A 21,580-nucleotide genomic window follows, 5' to 3' on the forward strand; every position below is an offset into this window, starting at 1 on the left:
GCACAAATGTTTATTCAAAAATATTTCAATAGTTTATTCAACAATAATATATGGATTATATGTTGTTTTATTTAGTATTATTTAAGTTTTTAACAATCGCAGAAACATATTGCCTTTTTTATATGTACTCTAAAAATAAATGATTTTTGCGCAATAACTTTTCTAATCCTTTTTTATAAAATTCTCGCAATAAATAAATAAATAGAATATCTAATTTTAATTATTTCGACATAATTAATTAAAAGTTAATGTTATTGCGAAAATTTCATTTAAAAAAAGTTAGAGAAGCGATATTGCGCAAAACCACTTATTGTTATATAGAGCACATATCCATATTAAATATTTATGATGATGAGGCGTAATTAAAAGCAAAAAACATAGTAACAATTATAAAAGACTGATTCCAACAATATCCGGGAAAAAGTGCACAAAGTGCACAAAAGTGCAGTTAGAAAGTATAGCTCAGAAAAATTGCTTTTTTAAATGTAAAGTGCAAGGTGCAACACTTTGTATAGTACTAGAGTAGTCATATAAGAATTTTGGGACATCTTGTTAAGATTGCATATTCAGTAGTAACTCATAATGAAAATGTATAATGAAATCTTTACTACAATCGTTATAAAGCCTTAAATAATTAATTTGAAGAATATATTGGTTTTACTTGATTAATATATAAGACCATAAGCTATTCGGTTAGCACTGGTGGCTTGCTAATATTTCGGTAATATAAAATAACTAAATGTAATGAACATCAAGTAAATGCGAATATATATATATATATATAGTCATATGAAGGATTATATAAGATAGAGAATTTTTATAGCGATTATATAAAGTAGAAAGTTTTTTCGTTGCGGGACGTAACATTATATAGCCAGAAGTATATTATGACATACTAGCAGCATTGCATATATACGAAGATGTTTATATGAAGTATTATTATTGATCATTTTATATAGAGAGAAATAGATTCAAAATTTTATTAAGGAAAACCCTTTAACTAAAACTTCTCTGAGCGATGCAATAGTGTTAAAAGGATTCGCAATGAATTTTAGTATAAGTCGTTATGTAAATATCATAAAAACTAATTATTTTAAATATCAATGCATATTTAATCGACAATTAATTGAAATAATATATATATATCAAAATATTTTAAAACTCAAATAATAACATTAAATTTTGTCAAGGGCAGACTCAAAATCTTATAATCCATACGCGCATATATACTTACCATATTATAAAGTTCCAGGAAACATCCACAGCAATAAAACATGGAAACATTCATGGACCAACTAAGCCATCTAATAAACACCATTCTCCATCTGAAAATTATAGAGCAATAATAGAGACAATTCATTAAGTCCTTTTAACTAATCACACTTTATAAAATAACCCGTAAAACATCATGTTATAAACAACATAAAATTTTTTATTATAAAAATCCGTTATATATATATATATATATATATATATATATATATCTTATATGCCATATATGGTAATCCTTAATTAACTAATATATTATATAATAAAAAAAAAGAATATAAAGAATATAGGAAATAATATCATATTATATTGGCAATAATCATACATACAAACAATTATATACGGAAAAGTGAACATAAAAATAAAAAAAAAACGTTATTACAGTTAACTCCTTCCATTAAAAAGAAGACAGATTTAAATTTTTATTAGATATTGGTGAATTTGTCATTTACATTGTCAAGGTAATAATGCCGTAAAGAAAGATATTACAAAGGCTCTATGGGAAAACCTGCATATGAGTCAAAATATTTCATAAAACGATACTTACCCAAATTTTGTTAATAAATAACCTTGTGATCCTGCGGGTATCCCTTCAATAAATAGTATAACTAGCTTGCCAAAAGTAAGCTGCAACAATCACAAATCTTAAAACCTGGAAAAATAATAAATTAATATTTGGATGTATCGAGACATAACCTGCGGCAAAAATGCTAACGAACATATAAATAAATTACTAATATAAAATGTTAATAAGGAGTTGCGTGCAATAAAAGGAAATTTAATAAATTAATATTCTATAACCACACGTATACATACGTATACATACAGGAATATACCATACGTATACATACAAGAAATATAAGAAAATGAATAATAAATAAGATGTACCAAGTTAATAAAAAGATCAATATCCATGAATAATAATTATTATATGCTAAATTCGCCTTTTTATATAATAATAATGATAGTAATGGGATAACCAATATTCTAGAAAATGAAACTAACTAATTGTTTGAAACTATATAGTAAAAATTCCATTATACTATTGAAGATGCAATCTCATGTCACAAAACTTTCCTTTCATATAAATATACTCTATGTAATTATTCAATAGAAAATTCACCTCTAAATCTATATATATATATATATATATATATATATATATATATATATATATTCATAATACAGTACTAAAAGCTTAAAATGTAAGATTTTCTTAAATCATTAATATTAATACTCAACCGTCAAAGACCAGACGTTGATATCAAATATTTCTTAATTAATGAAACATAATTAATTAAGTGAAATCTCTATTAAATATTCTCTCGAAAATTCTAATTAATTTCTGGTCCCTAACCCTTATTCAATATTTTCATTAAATGTTCAAAATAGATATAAGTCCATAAGGAAAGAGATACATACCTGTACGTATATGTCCTTGTTAAAAGCTCCGTAAAGTTAGCCGGACCACTTTAACTTTTTTATAATTTAACTTATCTAATCGTTTGATGATCGTTTGGTGATGATTAGTAGTCTAATAAAAACGTTTGGTGGTTAATCGTTTTTTTAAATTACATAATTAAAATGTTGCTGTAGTTAACCGGACATTTCTTTATTTTTAGTCTAAATCGATTAAATCAGGGCTCTTTCGATGCAGAATCGTTTGGTGGTGATTGGTAGTCTTATTAAAACGTTTGGTGGTCCATAGTTTATCCAATAAATAAAAAAGAAATCATGTGCGGTTAGGTACTAGCCGGACCAATATATTATTCATCAACCGATTCCGTTCAGACTGGTCTTAATTGAAAGATAATCGATTATTTAAACAACAAATTATTAACAAAATATTAGCAATTATTGAAAATTAAAATATGTAATGACCATATAGAAAAAGACATTATTATAAAATATTAAATAAAATACTTATAAAATAATACGTACCTGAATTCTGTTGATAGATGATCCTATGATTCTGCATGCATTCCCGTCATAATAATATAAGGCAGCTTGTCATAAATAAGCAGCAGAAATTCCAGGCCTCGAAAGCTGAAAATTAATAACTAAATAATATTAGTAGTAAGACTAGGAGAGTTCTAACTCAGGGATCTCAGGGGGGGGTGAGGGGCAAGGGGGAAACCGCGGGGGGATGACGTCACGTGCGGGGAAGGGGGATGACGTCACGTGCGCGGGGGGTGACGTCACGCGCGGGGAAGGGGGGATCTGCGGCGCGAGCGATGGATGAGGGGGTCCGCGCGGGTAGGGGGGATCCGCGGCGCGAACGATGGACGAAGGGGTCCGCGCGGGTAGGGGGATCCGCGGCGCGACCGACGGACGAGGGGGTCCGCGCGGGGAAGGGGGATCCGCGGAAAGAAGACGGTGGTGTGAGAAGGATAGTGCTACGTGTGGGAAAAGGATAGCGCTAAGTGTGTGAAGAGGACAGTGCGACAAGGATGGCATCAACGTGTGACAAGTATGACATCAACGTATGACAAGGATGGCGTCAACGTGGGACAAGGACGACGCATTGTAAGATGCTGCATAGGTGGGAGAAGGACGACGCAAAGGTAAGTGAGTGAGCGACGAGCATATGAAAGAGAGAGAACGATAATATCGCGAGACAACGTGTACGAAAGAGAACGATATTGCAAGAGCAACATGTGCGAGAGAGAACGCATACGAAAGAGAACTATAATATCGCGAGACTTAGAACGATAATAGCGCGAGAACAACGCGTGCGAGAGAGAATGATATTGCGAGAACAACGCGTGCGAGAGAGAACGAAGATATCGCGAGACTTACAACTAACGCGCGAGAGAACGCAACGAAGATATCGCTATACTTACACTAGCGCAAGAGAGATAGAGACGCAAGGGATGGGAGCGCAATGAGAGGCGCGTAAATAAATACATTTTTTTTCAATTAAAATATATAAAATTTATTAAAAATCTGTTATACATTTTTGTATCATAGCGCGAGAGAGATTACTTATTCTAAGCGCGTACGAAAGAGATAGCGCGAAAGAACAATGACGCATGCCGAAGATAGTGAGACTTATGATTAACGCGTGCGAGAGAGAGCGAGAGACTTACAACTAACGCGCGAGAGAGAACGCAACGAAGATATCGCTATACTTACAACTAGCGCAAGAGAGACGCAAGGGATAGGAGCGCAAGGAGAGGCGCGTAAATAAATACATTTTTTTTTTAAATTAAAATATAAAATTTATTTTAAAATGTGTGTGTGTGTGTGTGTGTGTAAATACATTTATGTGTGTGTGTGTGTGTGTGTGTGTGTGTACTTAAAATTAAGAATAATAGTAATATAAAATTTAATCCGTTATAAGGATGTGAACAGCTCATCAAAATTGACGTCAAAATTTACATCTTGATCCCCATTTTGATCTCCATTTTGATCATCATTTTAATCGTCATTTTGATCTCCATTCAGATCTTCATTCAGATTTCTCATCTCTCCTGAAACATTCTCCTGCAAAAAAATCACTCAAAATAATTACTTAAATATTTTAAATTAATTTCACAATTATATTAGCAAAAATTATCTGTTACCTGTTCAGTCTCTTCCTGTTGCTTCTTCTTTTTACTTACATACTTTTTGTATATAATTTCGGGTGGACATTTACATTTACGAGATTGACATTGTGTACAGTACCGCGTTATATGTAATAATAATTTATGATGATTACCAGCAATTCACTTTCTAAAATCATCATATTCAATATTATGATCAAAATCATCCCAGAGTATCAAGTCTATATACGTTGGGTTTATACCCGTTGGGATACGTATATTTATACACGGGGTGTATCTACAGTCATTGATACACTTATCTACCCAACTGTAATCAACACCCTGATATCTACAAACATTGTCCACATATTTAAATATTTGATTGCAATATCCTCCAGTATGGCGTCTGATACATTGGTATTGCCAAACATTATCAGAGTCTATGAATCGAGTAATTTTACGTTTATTACTGAAATAAGAGTCATCATCATCGTCTACATCAATTGAGACGTGTGTCTTTCGAATTTCACGAAAAATTTTCAGTTGTACATGATCGGGCCATTCTGTATAACCATCTTCATATATAGTAACCTCGGCTTGTTTGACGAAACGTTGTTTACGCATAGCTCGTATGCCTAATTCTCGATCGCGCACATATTGTGTTATCGACATCTGTTTAGCGTTCGATTTATCCATCGCACTATTATTGTCATCTCGAACAAGGGTGATTATGCGTCTCCATTCTTCTATACGTGTTTGCAGATCCATTGTTGTAATATTATTTTATGCTATAGTCCACACATATATGTATTGATAAAAATTGTCTTTTAATTAATTAATCTAAATTTAAATATTATCTTTGTCCAATACTCTTAACTGTTCATATATTACAATCACACACAAGTCCAAGTTTTTTTTTCACTGTCAAATATATTAGGTGCGCAACTAAGTTCCCGCTGTTTGTCAATAGATTGCGCCACCAATAAGTGTTGGTCGATTTCGACATATCCAAAACGTCATGAATCAAGCTTAGACATATGGTAAACAAACCGTTTTGACACAATAGTGATTTTGTTTTGGCGTCATATATATACTTTTGGTTGTGTGAAAATGTCTGATTTTGTGCTAAATAATCGTCATTTGCGGGAAGTGTTGATTTTCTTCTTTCATTCGAAGAAAACGGCGGCTGAAGCGCATCGAGAGCTCCACAAAGTTTACAGAGATGCTGCTCTAAGTGAAACAACGTGCCGTGATTGGTTCCGTCGCTTCAAAGACGGTGATTTCGATGTTGACGACCGTCCGCGTGAAGGAAGGCCAAAAACCTTCGAAGACGCTGAATTGGAGGCATTGCTCGATGAGGATCCATGCCAAACGCAACAAGAGCTTTCATCAGCATTAGGAGTTACCCGCCAAGCCATTTCCAAGCGATTGCATGCGTTGGGAATGATTCAAAAGCAAGGAACTTGGGTTCCTTATGATTTGAAGCCAAGGGACGTTGAGCGTCGTTTTTTCGCCTGTGAACAACTGCTCCAGCGGCAAAAAAGGAAGGGTTTTCTTCATCGCATCGTGACGAGTGATGAAAAATGGATTCATTACAGCAACCCAAAGAAAAGAAAGTCATGGGGACTGCCCGGTCATGCTTCTACGTCGTCGGCTCGGCCGAATATTCACGCTGCGAAGGTTATGCTGTGTATTTGGTGGGACCAGGTCGGTGTTATTTATTATGAGCTGTTGAAACCGAACGAAACCATCACTGGGGAACGGTATCGACTTCAATTGATGCGATTGAGCCGAGCACTGCGCGAAAAACGGCCACAATACGAGCAGAGGCACGAAAAAGTGATTCTACAGCATGACAACGCTCGGCCTCACGTTGCCAAACCCGTTAAAACCTACCTGGAAACGCTCAAATGGGAAGTCCTACCCCACCCGCCATATTCCCCAGATATTGCGCCGTCCGATTATTACTTGTTCCGTTCGATGGCACATGGTCTGGCTGATCAGCAGTTCCGCTCATATGAAGACATCAAAAAATGGCTTGATTCGTGGATAGCCTCAAAAGATGAACACTTTTACCGTAACGGTATTCGAGCTCTGCCAGAAAGATGGGGAAAAAGTTGTAGCTAGCGATGGGCAATACTTTGAATGATTCATTTGTAACCATTTTTTCACAATAAAGTTGCATTTTCATAAAAAAAACAGCGAGAACTTAGTTGCGCACCTAATAATTAACAAATTTGTTCATACGAATCACATATCACATATCAATTTGATTAGGCGCGATTTCCACACTCCCTATAGAATTATGGCCACAAGTTGTGGCTCACAAGAATAATACTCTAATGCCGCAGACTGCCTCCTCTTCATTATATATCTTTTAATATCTTTTGTCTCATTCCAACTAGAGCATCACGTCTCATCTACCTCAGCATTTCTCTTCATCTTTGGCGGAGCATGTTGAGAAAAGTATAACTATTCTTATTCGTATGGAAGGAAAGAATTAAAATCATAGATGGAATAAAAATAATTATTTATTGCACACATCGTAAAGAATATCATTTACAGCACATGTTAATAATTCGCAATCGATTAATGATTCACTGTTAAAGACATCACTCTCGCGTATCGTTTTTACAGCATCGCATACAGTAGTAATATTGTTACGTTGTAATACAGTTTCAAATTGTTTAAATTTTTCATTCACGAGATACGTATTCTCACATAACCAATTGTGCATATGATCGATACAATTTTCAAAATTAAATAAATATAATAATGTTTGTGGTTTCATGTACAAAGAATTTTCACATAATGTGAGTTTTACAATTTTCGATTGATACATTTCGATCGATAAATCTCCAATCCTTAATGGGAGAGCAGTCGATTGTAGAAATTGTTCAACGTCTGCTTGCTTCTGCATCAACAAATTCCACGTTGAAGAAGGCAACACTATTTGATTGCCTCGATTATCGCCGAGAATCAGTTCCACGTACGATACAGCTCCCACCCTTATTCCAATGTCCAAATACTTGTACGACATTGGGATTAGAGCGTATCTTCTTCCAAGTATGCGAGTCGCACGATGAGGCTGAATGCTATAAAAATATAAATAATTAGATCAATATTTAAAAAAAATTAATAAATAAAATTTTTAAACGATCGAAACTTACGTGTCGCATTTTTGCTTCTTACACGGTGGAGTTTCACCGTTTCGAATCGGAACGTAAATATTCATGTTGATTTCTTCAGCAGTGAACCTTTTACACGCGCGATTGATGTAATACAGATCGTATTAGAATTAATTTCAATTCAAATAGTATCTCAAATTGCGATGTAGAGGGGATTATTGCCGACGCATCATTTTAATTTCCTCTAAAATTTTGTCGCGCAGATGTACGGCTGCGATGACATCATCCCCAGAACAAAAAATTAGCTGAATTCGCTAAAATCGAGCGCCGATGTACGGCTGCTCCCGATGCGATCAATTATAGGTGACAAAACGTAAAATTTTCAAGGTTAAATTGCGCATCGGAACAAAGATTTAGCTGAATGCGCTAAAATCAAGCGCCGATGTACGGCTGCTCCTGATGCAATCACGTTAGATTTTTCAAATGTACGTGACAAAACGCGAAAAAAATAACCTCCAAGGTTAAAATGCGCATCACCCCTAGACAAAGATTTAGCTGAATGCGCTAAAATCAAGCGCCGACGTACGGCTGCTCTCGATGCAATCATGTTAGATTTTTCAAATGTACGTGACAAAACGCGAAATTTTCAAGGTTAAGATGTGCATCGGAACAAAGATTAACCGTCAAGGTTAAAAGGCACATCACCTCTAGACAAAGATTTAGCTGAATGCGCTAAAATCGAGCGCCGATGTACGGTTGCTTCTGATGCAATCACGTTAGATTTTTCAAATGTACGTGACAAAACATGAAATTATCAAGGTTAAATTGCACACGCTACTCCGGGGAATTTTTTGTAAGATGAAATCATTCTAGAATGTTCGATGATAAAACAATGCATGAGACGGTATATAAATCATGATAAATTCTATAAATTTTAAAATCAAGCAATATAAAATTTAAAACCATTGAATTAAAAAGTAGCGTAAGAGATAATTTTTGTTCAAATTTTATTGATATATAATCTAATCACAAAATCAATTATTATATAAGACGTGATATATATTTATTATTACATGATTATATTATATTATATTACATTGTTATGTTTATTATTACATGATTCTTGTTTTCTTTATTTTTTATAATTGATATTATACACTCAGGATTTGATAAAACATTTATTTATTTATCTTTCTTAAACCGTTGTTTCTCTTTTTAAAAGAATTTTTCGATGGAATATAAGAATGAGTTATACACTGTCTGCTTATAGTTTTTTACATCTTTTGACTTTTGTCCTTTAGATCTTCAGAAAAAACAAGATTTTTATACGATTCTTGTATCCTAACATATGTTATCCTCTTTTGCTACCAGTCTATATTTATATATACTAAAAAAACACACATACACTCATATCATTCTCCGCGGGATGTTGAACACAATGTTGCACAAATATAAAAAGAAACTTCGGATAGCTCGGATTTTCAATCCTCGATCCTTTTCTTCAGGATTTTACACGTGAAAAAAGTTGATCCAGCGATTCTCGAAGGACGCAGAGAAATTAAAAGCAACAATCTACATGTGATCCATGTATGACATTCACTCGTAAATTCGCCTTCGTAGATCTCGTGTAAGAAAAATTGTTAAGGACGATTTGATTCGCGAAACATCGATACATTCGTATTGTTACACTAGAGAGTGAAAAGAAATATCGAAAGGTGGAGGAAGACAGTGAGATGATGCAGATAATGCCACTACTCAATGTCATATATGCGAAAAACCATTCGTGCAAGACGATACACGCGTTCGCGATCATTGCCATCTGACCGGGCGGTACAGAGGTCCAGCACACTCAAATTGTAATTTAAATTATAAAGAATCTTTTTGTATTCCGATAGTTTTTCACAATTTATCCGGTTACGATTCACACTTTATTATCGAGGAAATAGCTACAGCATTCGAAGGGAGAATCGATTTACTTCCGATAACTAAAGAGAAATATATTTCGTTTACCAAAAATGTTTGTATGGAACAAGAATCAAAAAATCAAGTAAAATTACGTTTCATCGATTCAAATTTCTTGCATCGAGTCTCGACAAATTGACATCATTTTTGGATAAAGACAAACTCAAAATTTTTTAAATCTGAATTTCAAAATTTATCAACAGAAAATTTCAATTTATTAACGCGAAGAGGTGTATTTCCGTACGAATACATCGACTCTGTGGACAGGTTGCAAGATACGTGTTTACCACCGCGCGAATCGTTTTACAGTTCCTTGACCGATGACACTGTATCCGAGAGCGATTACACGCACGCCGAGAACATCTGGACGCGATTCTCCATTCGGACGCTAGGCGAATATAGCGACTTGTACCTCAAAATTGATGTCTTGTTATTAGCCGACATTTTCGAAAACTTTCGAGATAAATGTATCGAAAGTTACGGACTCGACCCCGCGTATTACTATACTCTCCCCGGATACACGTGGGACGCCATGTTGAAGCATACGAAAATTACGTTCGAGTTGCTTACCGATATCGACATGGTTATGTTCATCGAACGTGGTATACGCGGCGGTCTGAGCCAATGTTCCAACAGATACGCTCGCGCTAATAACAAGTACATGGAATCGTACGATCCATCGAAACTATCATCATACTTGATGTACTTTGATGTAAATAACTTGTACGGATGGGCAATGTGTCAGCCGTTGCCCTATGCCGATATTCGATGGGTCGATGACGTGTCCAATTTTGATGTATCATCGATCGCGCTAGATTCGCCTACAGGCTATGTCCTCGAAGTCGATCTCGAGCATCCGCAACATCTTCACGATGCGCACACTGACCTGCCGTTTTGCCCGACACGCGACAAACCACCTGGCAAGCGAGAGCTCAAGCTGCTCGCAACATTATACGATAAAAAGCGTTACGTGATACACTACCGCAACCTGCAGCAGTGTACGCGTCACGGTCTTCGCGTTACAAAAATACACCGAATTTTACAGTTTTCTCAATCTCCATGGCTTCGAAATTACATAGAACTAAATACACATTTCAGAACATTGGCTAAAAATGATTTCGAAAAAAATTTATATAAATTAATGAATAATGCGGTGTTTGGTAAAACGATGGAAAATATGCACAATCGTGTAGACGTTAAATTATTAACAAAGTGGGATGGTCGGTACGGCGCAGAGGCAATGATCGCAAAGCCAAATTTCCACAGCAGAAGCATTTTTTCAGAAAATTTAATAGCTGTGGAATTGCGTAAACTCGAGGTGAAATTCTACAAACCGATTTACGGGGGTATGTGCATACTCGACATATCCAAGACGTGTTTGTACGAGTTTCATCACGAGTATATCGTGCCAATGTATCGCAACAAAGGTAAAGTCATGTACACCGACACGGATAGTCTCATATATCACATTGAGTGCGAAGACGTATTTGAGAATATGAAGCGCGACGTCAACAGATTCGACACGAGCGATTATGCTGTGGATAATGCGTACGGTATGCCGCTTGTAAATAAAAAGGTACCGGGTCTAATGAAGGACGAAAACAACGGTGCCATAATGACCGAATTTGTCGGGCTCAGAGCAAAGATGTACGCGTTACGAGTCGATGGGAAAAAGGATACGAAGAAGGTTAAAGGCGTCAAGAGCAACGTTGTCGCGAGAACGATAACGTTTGATGATTACACGCGGTGTTTGCATGATGAGATTGAAATAACGCGTCAGCAGTCGTGTATAAGATCGAAATTACATCAAGTATACACGATCAGCGAGACGAAAATTGCTCCGAGTCCGTACGATGACAAGCGGTATGTCATACCCGAAACCACCGATACGCTACCGTGGGGACATTATAGGATACCTTTGTAAATAAATGTATATTTTATTTATTATTAATTGTGTATATTTTGTACATAACCATGTATATATTTTATATATTTTATATATTATTAAATATTTATATATTAAATTATTTATATAGTTTATATGTATATTATTTTAATAAATGTTTATAATGCATTATTTTTATGTATCCAAGAGTTGTGTGATTTATCCATTCCCAACCATTTTACGTATACGTCATCACCCTTTTCCCGCAAAATTTTTTCCACGAGATATACGTCGGGATTAGCGATGCGTTGTAACTCGTATTCGTAGAATCCTCCAGCGACGGGATATCCACGCGAATCTTTGAGTATGAATGTCGCGGGATTATTCGATCGTCCAATTTGACATAAAACCTTTTTTCAAAGATGGTCTTGTATTTGCTTACGCGTACCGAATCATCTACTTTGAATCATATTTTTTTTTATCGTATGATTTGGTTCATAAAGCATATTTAAAAGTTTATCTACAATGCGGGAGTGACATCGACAAGTCTCATACCGATAGTGTGATGTTTCAATATACAATACATAATTTTTATATATCCAAGAGTAGAACGATTTAGCCATTCCTAAACATTTTACGTAAACGCCAGATATTACATTTCAATACTGCTACATTGTGGTACATGATAAAACATTTTAAATATTTAATAGATAATTGAATATAGTTTTGCGTTGATAGTCGCTTGATAGCCGTTCAATGCTGTTCGATAGCCGTTCAACGATCGTTCGATAACCGTTCATTTCCGTTCGACAACCTGTCGTAACCCGACGAAATAATAATTTAATTAAACTAAAAGAAAGAGATTAGGAAATAAGATATTAAGATATTAAGAAATAAAAATAAAACGTGACGAAAAGAAAAGCAAGTCACGGCCAAAGCTGAATAAGCATAACAAAACGGAGCACGAACCGCGCTCCGGCCCAGGGACACCTCATCCTTCCTGTACCCAACGATATATAAACCGATCACCACGACGGGGTGGCAGAAAGAAATCTGAAGTCATCAACAATATAAGCCGCCGCATTGACTAAAGTAGGCTCGCTACGCTTAACCCTAGCGTATAAGATAAACACAAGAGTAGCGTAAGGCCAGTGTAAGAAGAACGACCGAAATATATTCCTTTACTATCAAGTACGGAGTGTCTACATTTGTTGCCTGGGTCCTAATCCTTTGGGCGAAAAACCCTGAAGTCCCGTCCCCCACGGCGCGGGCACAACATAAATTGGTGGCAGCGGTGGGATTCGCCTGCATCAAGTGAGACAAAGGAAATAAGAAACGTCGTGACTGCACACACCCGCTACTACAACGAAAAGCAGAGAAGTCAACTAGGAACTTCCCGGACACCCGATTTAACGAGGTAACGACCGGACTGCAACCCAAGGAGGAGACGACCTACCTCAACCGCGGAGGACAACGCGAGAACTGCGACCAAAGGAGAATGCTGCTCATCGCACTAATGTAAGTCGAACGAAGCAATTATTATAACGCGTGGATGTCGGAAGGACAAAACAAACGATCAAACAATAGAACGAACGCATCGTGGCTACATAGCGATTCTGCGGAAAGAGCGATAACACGTAGTCTATTAAGCTCGCAAAGAATAGCAGAGACCGCGCTTCAAGATATCAGTAGTAATGTGCGTAAAAATTTAGAAGCATACTACTCAAGCGACAGCTCGTCCGAAAACGAATACGGAGCGAACGTAATAATTGAACGCGAATATTCATTCGGCGAAATAGATCCGAGTTTAATCGCGAACACCGACGACGCGGAGTCAGCGGTTAGCTCGCCCAGTAGAATAACACATAGGCGCGAATTTTCATTAACATCATACGATTCGAGTATTTTCAACCCCGAAATAATATATCGCGAACGTGGAGACATGACACATGCACCACAGGGTACATCGCGAGACATCACTTCCGTAGAAGTAAATAGAGAAATCAATCGGTTACGAGAAGAATTGGATAACGATACCACGAATGCTCGATCGCAACAAGAAATAAATAATCCACCCGACGAATTCAGAGATATGATGCAAGCAATGATGCAGGAGATTAGAAACCTGCACGTCGAAATAAATGATGTCAGAGAGAGGCAAGGAAGACAGAGTACTGGACGCCTCACGCCATTAGAAGATAGACGCGAACCAACATACGACCTTTCGTTCGACGATGTACGACATCATCGGGGACGCGGACATCTATCGTTGAAAGAAGCACGCGGTTTAATACCAGAATTCGACGGATCAGCAAACAAACTACAGGAATTCGTGAGTGCAACCACGTACGCGGTTGAAAATATTAACCCGTTAAATGAAGTCACATTATTAGGCGCAGTATTATGCACGAAACTAAAAGGCAGAGCGATGCTAGATTTTCAAACGCGAAAGATTCAAAATTTTGCACAATTGAAACAAGAATTAGAAGCCTGTTACGCCAGTAAAAGGAATACGACACATCTACAAATAGATTTCAATACGTTAAAACAGAAAACCGGCGAAAACGCGAGAACATACGGACTTCGAACAGACAAGTTAGCGATGGAACTATACGAATCAATGCTAAACGGACAACAGTATACGACCGATCAAAAACGCGTAATACTCAATATTATCCAACAACAAGCCTTAGAGAATTTCTAGATCGGATTAAACGATGATATAAAACAGTAGTGCGATCCCGAGGTTATACGACACTGCAAGAAGCAATATCGGCTGCGAGCGCAGAAGAGAAGGTCAAGGGACCGGCGATAGTCAGCACACGACCAAAGAGCGCTGCGACGCCGACATATTACCGTGACACTAGAAATGTCATACAATGCCAAAAATGCGGAAAATTAGGGCATCATGGGCGAGAATGCCGTACGAGCCGTTACGCTACACGGTTTTCATTACCGAAACCAGAGCGACACTCGCGCGTAAATACCGTTGACAAATACTGCAACCATTGCAAGAAAACTGGTCACAATCGCGAAGAATGTTGGCTGCTACACGGACGACCTAACAGAGATCGACCTAACCGTCAAAAGCCGAATCAAATGGCACGAGACAACAAAAATCGATATAATCACGACAGAAAGAAAAAGAAGACCTACTACGCTCAAGAGAGTGACGAAGAAAACAAGGAAGAGGAAAAACAGAGGCCCGCCAGCGAGTATCACGTATCGCATATAAGACGAACACCTCACACACACACAGGCCTGGATTTAGTTGCATTACCCATGCAGGAGGCAAAAGGAGGAAAAACAAACCTATTATGCGATACAGGAGCGGCCATTCACTTATTAAAGTAGGAAAGTTAAAAGGAGAGACAATGATAACCGAGGATAAAATAGTCCTCACAGGTGTGACCGGACACAAGATCCACCCAATTGGGCGGATAAACGCCACCATAAACCTACGAGATGGGAAAATAAAACACAGACTGTATGTCGTGAAAGACGATTTCCCTTCGGAATATGAAGGAATATTGGGAATAGACTTCCTTAAAGAACAAAAGGCGATATGTAATTACGCCACAAAACAGCTAAGAATCGGACGGAATATACTAAGACTATATCCTTATCGGAAGATCACGTTACAACCACGGAGCGAGACGATAATGCAAGTAGCAACTACAATCAACATGATGGGGATAACCAGAGCAGAAGAAATAATACCAGGAGTATTTATAGGGAACTGCCTAGTAGAGCCCGAAAATTTTTTATGCCCCGCGAGCGTAATAAACACGAATGAAAACGAGGTCGAAATACTAATGCCTCAAATATCACTAGAGGAAATTAAAACCGAAGAAACAGCAGAAGTAAATAAAACTTGCACAAAAGCGGAGGGGAAAATCCCCCGGCGCACTGAGAAAATATTGCAGGATCTCCGCACTGGACATCTAAACAAAGAAGAGGAAAGGTCAGTAAAGGAAATCTGCGGAGAATATAGCGACGTATTCCACACAGAGGGAGAGCCGCTCACATGTACAAACACAGTGACACATTGAATTGCAACGCAAGCGGATAGCGCAGCGGTCAACATACGACCGTACCGTTCAATGTGTCACTGTGTTTGTACATGTGAGCGGCTCTCCCTCTGTGTGGAATACGTCGCTATATTCTCCGCAGATTTCCTTTACTGACCTTTCCTCTTCTTTGTTTAGATGTCCAGTGCGGAGATCCTGCAATATTTTCTCAGTGCGCCGGGGGATTTTCCCCTCCGCTACCAGAGAAACAAAAAACCGAAGTGAATAAACAAGTGCAAGAGATGCTAAGAAATGGAATAATTCGAAAAAGTGTAAGCCAATGGAACGCACCCTTATTGGTTGTCCCGAAAAAACCAGATGCGTCTGGAAAACAAAAATTGAGAGTGGTAGTAGACTTTCGAAAATTGAACGACCTAACGGTAGGCGATTCATTCCCTGTACCGAATATCACCGACATACTAGACCAACTAGGAAATGCAAAATACTTCACAACCCTCGATTTGGCATCAGGGTACCATCAAATCGAAATGGAATAGAGCGACAAATGCAAGACAGCGTTTTCCATGCCATACGGGCATTACGAATTTAATAGAATGCCGTTTGGATTAAAAAACGCGCCCGCTACATTCCAACGTTTAATGAACGCGGTGCTAAGCGGACTACAAGGAATAAAATATCTAGTATATTTAGATGATATCGTAATTTTTGGAGTCAGCCTAACGGAACATAACAAAAGATTGAGAGAAGTATTGAGAAGATTGCGGGAAAATCGACTAAAATTGCAACCTGACAAATGCGAATTTCTGAGGAAAGAAGTTACGTACCTTGGACATAAAATAACGGAAAACGGAATATCACCGGATCCAGCTAAATTAGAAGCTGTAAAACATTTTCCTATACCAAAGAAGGTTAAGGACATACAAGCATTTATAGGACTAGCCGGATATTATCGAAAATTTATCGAAGGATTTTCCAAGATAGCGAAACCGCTCACGAAACTAACGAAGAAAGGAAAAAATTTCGAGTGGACGCAAGAACAACAAAACGCTTTCGAGACATTAAAAGAAAAGCTGACGACAGCGCCGGTATTAAAGTATCCAGAGTTTACGGAAGAATTTATAGTAACAACGGATGCCTCCGACTACGCAATCGGAGCCATATTATCAGAAGGCCAGATAGGGCAAGACCGGCCAATAGCATATGCAAGCCGTGTACTGTCAAAGGCCGAATTAAACTATAACACGACCGAGAAAGAATTACTCGCTATAGTATGGGCCGTTAAGCATTTCCGACCGTATTTATATGGAACAAAGTTCACCATTGTCACGGATCACAAATCGCTTGTATGGCTATTCAATGTCACCGACCCCGGATCCCGATTAATCAGATGGAGGCTTAAACTAGAAGAATACGATTATGTAATAATACACAAGCCCGGGACAGCAAACAGAAATGCTGACGCGTTAAGTCGGCATGTGGCGGACATCAACGCGGTCGAAGAGAAAGAGACAGACGACGTTACGACAAAGAAAGAATATACAGAGGACGAAAAGCAAAGAATACTATATGAATATCACGACGCACCCTTAGGAGGACATCAGGGAATTGAACGCACGATAAACCGGATTCGAAGGACCCACGATTGGAAAGGGCTGACGAAGGACGTCGAAAACTATATAACGAAATGCGAACTCTGTCAGAAAAATAAACTGTCAAGAAAAAACAAAGCGCCATTAATATTAACAGATACCGCCGACAAACCATTTGAGAAATGCGCATTAGATATAGTAGGACCATTAACAATTACAAATAAGGGAAACAAATATATATTAACCTTCCAAGACAATCTGACGAAATTTAGCAAGACGATACCGATAGCGAACCAAGAAGCCGCGACAATCGCGAGGGAATTCACAACTAAAATCATATTCGAGCACGGTATACCAGAAAAAATTCTAACCGACCAAGGAACAAATTTCCTAAGCGAGATATTCAAGAATACTTGCAAACTATTGAAAATCGAGAAAATACAGACGACAGCGTATCATCCGGAAAGCAACGGAGCACTGGAACGATCACACCGGACACTAGCTGAATACCTACGACATTATATAAATGCAGATCAGACCGACTGGGACGAATGGATTCCATACGCAATGTTTACATATAATACAACCCCACACACAGCAACAGGATTCACCCCATTCGAACTGATTTACGGGCATACTGCGATTCTACCGACAACGCTATCACAACCTCCAAGACCCACATATACGTACGAAGACTACGCGAACGAACTCAAAGAAAAATTGCGCGCGACGCAACAAGTTGCGAAAGAGCATATACGCAACGAAAAGATGAAGGCTAAAGGAAACTACGACAGGAAGACACGTGAAACGAAATTCGAAGTAGGAGAAAAAGTCCTATTACACGACGAAACAGTTCGCCGAGGACGATCGAAAAAACTAGATTCCCTATGGATAGGGCCTTACGTAATCACCGGGAAAAATTCCGACGTGAACTACACGATCAAAATGGGAAGAAGAACAATACGCGTACACGTGAACCGATTAAAAGCCTTTATCGAACATTAAACACACAAAAAGAAAAAAAAAAGAGAGAGAGAGAGGGGGGAGGAAAACGTTAACAAACCTAAGAAAGAATTAGATAAAAGACAGCGAGAGCATAAAACTCTTTAGGAAAACGCAATGACGTAATATGATACCCATGTATTGCAGGAGTCTCACTGCCCTGAGCGGAGGCAGGACAGAAGAACCTGACACCTATAAGACCTGGCAAATAAAAAAATTCCGGCACGAACCAGGCATATATTTTGAAAAAATAGGAAAAATTAATCAAGTCGAGTCCACATGGAAAATGGTGATCAGAGCAGACATCACAGCAATGGACCACCGACAAGAACAAGTAACGGGATATATGGCACAAACAAGAGCATTATGCTACGACAAGCCATTAGAACAAAAAATGAAAGAAACATGCAGCATATTACTACAAGTAACAGAGAAGGAATATAAAAAAGCAGAAACCTTATTGACACGATTAAGGAAAACTTACCAATTAACGAAGAAAACACGAAGAGGACTAATAAACGGCCTCGGAACAATAGCAAAAACGCTATTCGGCACACTGGACGCCGACGATGAAAAGATCATCACTGAACAATTAAAATTAATAAAGGGAAAACAACAAACGCTGCAGCACGCATTAAAAAATCAAGTAAGAGTATTAAACGCAACTATCGCACATGTGGACGAATCAGAAAAAATTATACAAGAAAACGAAGAAAGATTTCTAAATATAACGGAAAAAATGCGACAAAGTTGGCTACGAACGACAGCAAGTTTTGAAGATAGAGAAGAGATGGACGAACACTTCATCGTATTAAATGCAATCATTAGAGATCTAATAATCGATACTACAGACATTATTAACCACCTAACCAGCACAAAAAGTGGAATAATAAACATAAGATTAATACCGATCGAAACAATTATTGATAACCTTAAGGAAATCGCGACACAAGTACCACAAGGAACGCACTTCCCCTTTCAAATAACACAGGAAAATTGGGGAACAATCGAAAAATTTATAGCGATTAGCGCATACTACGATAACGAAGGCATAATTACGGTAATAAAACTCCCACTAATTATGTACCCCACATATGATATAATAAAGGCAACACCCCTATCCACCCACAAACAAAACAACACCTTTATATGTATAGAGGTAAACCAACCCATAATAGCGGTAGACATGGACAGCCGAACACATTTTACAACCACGGAAAACGAATTAGAAAAATGTATGCGAAATAACAACGAATATGTATGCGAACAAAACTATCCGATACATCATGTAGATGACCAAGCGTTGTGTGAAATACAGACATATGTACAACTAGAAAAACACACAGACAACTGTAACATAAAATACGTACACACGAACACAACGATATGGACAACGTTAAGTAACGCGAACACATGGATATATTCCACGCGAGCGAAACAGCAGGTAGAGATAACGTGCGAGAACGAGACGACACGGAAAGTCGAGATTGATAGAACGGGACAGTTAACGATTAGAGGGAAATGTAAAATCGTAACACCCGACGTAATAATAAGAACGAAAAAATCTACACTAGTAACGTACATCAAAACACACATACCAGATTATAATTTAACACTAACGCCCAAAAAACAAACAGACAGACTACTAAATAGAATCGAGACAATTAAGTTACGAAAAATAATAAAAAACCCATCAGAATTAATGGAACTCAGCAAAACATTGACCGACATAGACGAACAAATAAACGAAGACAACCTACAGATTCGAGAACATATACTATACCCGGCGATCTCAAGTATCACAGGGACGGTAATAATAGTCAGCCTTGTAGCGATAACTTATGCGATAAAAAAGAACCAAGCAAAAAAGAAAGCACCAGTCAACGCAATATTAAACCCAATAAGCATACCGCGAATATCAAGAGAATATATCTACGATAGACCCTACCAACCAGACTCACCGACAAACAACACAGCAATATTATACTAAACAAAATAGATATAATTGAAAACAGGTAAAGAAAATTTACCGCCAGTAAATTTTCTTTTCCCAAGGAGGGAAGGATGTCGTAACCCGACGAAATAATAATTTAATTAAACTAAAAGAAAGAGATTAGGAAATAAGATATTAAGACATTAAGAAATAAAAATAAAACGTGACGAAAAGAAAAGCAAGTCACGGCCAAAGCTGAATAAGCATAACAAAACGGAGCACGAACCGCGCTCCGGCCCAGGGACACCTCATCCTTCCTGTACCCAACGATATATAAACCGATCACGACGACGGGGTGGCAGAAAGAAATCTGAAGTCATCAACAATATAAGCCGCCGCATTGACTAAAGTAGGCTCGCTACGCTTAACCCTAGCGTATAAGACAAACACAAGAGTAGCGTAAGGCCAGTGTAAGAAGAACGACCGAAATATATTCCTTTACTATCAAGTACGGAGTGTCTACATTTGTTGCCTGGGTCCTAATCCTTTGGGCGAAAAACCCTGAAGTCCCGTCCCCCACGGCGCGGGCACAACAGAATAAATATAAAATGCGTTTTAATTTCTTAGGGAGAATTTATGTATAATATTTCTACTGTATAAAATTGATATTTCACGGCAAATATTATATCAAATTTACAAATTGCTCTTAAGTACTTGGCTAATAGTAATTAATGATTTCATATTTAGTTTCGATATTTTATTTTTTAATATTTTTTTATAAAAATTATTTGTTGAAGTTTTGTTCTTTAGGAAAATGATTTTTTGAAGGAAAATTACTGTAAAAAATTATTTTTAAGGAATTTTTTTATTAAAGATGCATACAAAGTATATCGATAATATAATAGGCCCTTTCATCGCCCATTTCCATAAGACGCAACCATAATATGTATTTTTTTCGTCTCTCCGATACAAACGAGATATTTATACTGACAATGAGGCATCTTTTTCTAACGATATTCATTGGAATATCGTTAGAAAAAGATGCCTCATTGTCAGTATAAATCGTGATATGACTAAAAAGAAATCGTGATATGAGTAAAAAATCGTGATGAGTAAAAAAAAATCGTGATATGAGTAAAAAAAAGAAAATGTAAGATGATATATGAATAACTTACCACTTTAGAAAAGGCAATTTACTGTTAATTTAAAAAAATGTTGCTTCATACATTTTACATTATTGAAATATTTTTCTTT

At 37.3% G+C, this 21,580-nt stretch overlaps 2 protein-coding genes across 2 annotated transcripts; both read left to right on the forward strand.

Moving 5' to 3' along the window:
* Positions 1–13,141: 13,141 nt before the first annotated feature.
* LOC145974329 (uncharacterized) lies at positions 13,142–20,334 on the forward strand. The gene is made up of 3 exons (XM_083104120.1): positions 13,142–13,289; positions 18,541–19,039; positions 20,107–20,334. The coding sequence occupies exons 1-3, from the start codon at positions 13,270–13,272 to the stop codon at positions 20,332–20,334; spliced, it is 747 nt and encodes a 248-aa protein (XP_082960246.1). The 5' UTR covers positions 13,142–13,269.
* Positions 13,324–15,125, forward strand: LOC145974999 (uncharacterized). The gene is given in 2 exon segments (XM_083105125.1): positions 13,324–14,491; positions 14,494–15,125. Coding segments are annotated over 2 exon segments (1,800 nt in total).
* Positions 20,335–21,580: the final 1,246 nt, after the last annotated feature.

This window comes from Camponotus vicinus, unplaced genomic scaffold (assembly GCF_025532165.1).
Source record: "Camponotus vicinus isolate PSW18456_S1 unplaced genomic scaffold, iyCamVici1.0 SCAF_7, whole genome shotgun sequence".
NCBI classification, from domain to species: Eukaryota; Metazoa; Arthropoda; class Insecta; order Hymenoptera; family Formicidae; genus Camponotus; species Camponotus vicinus.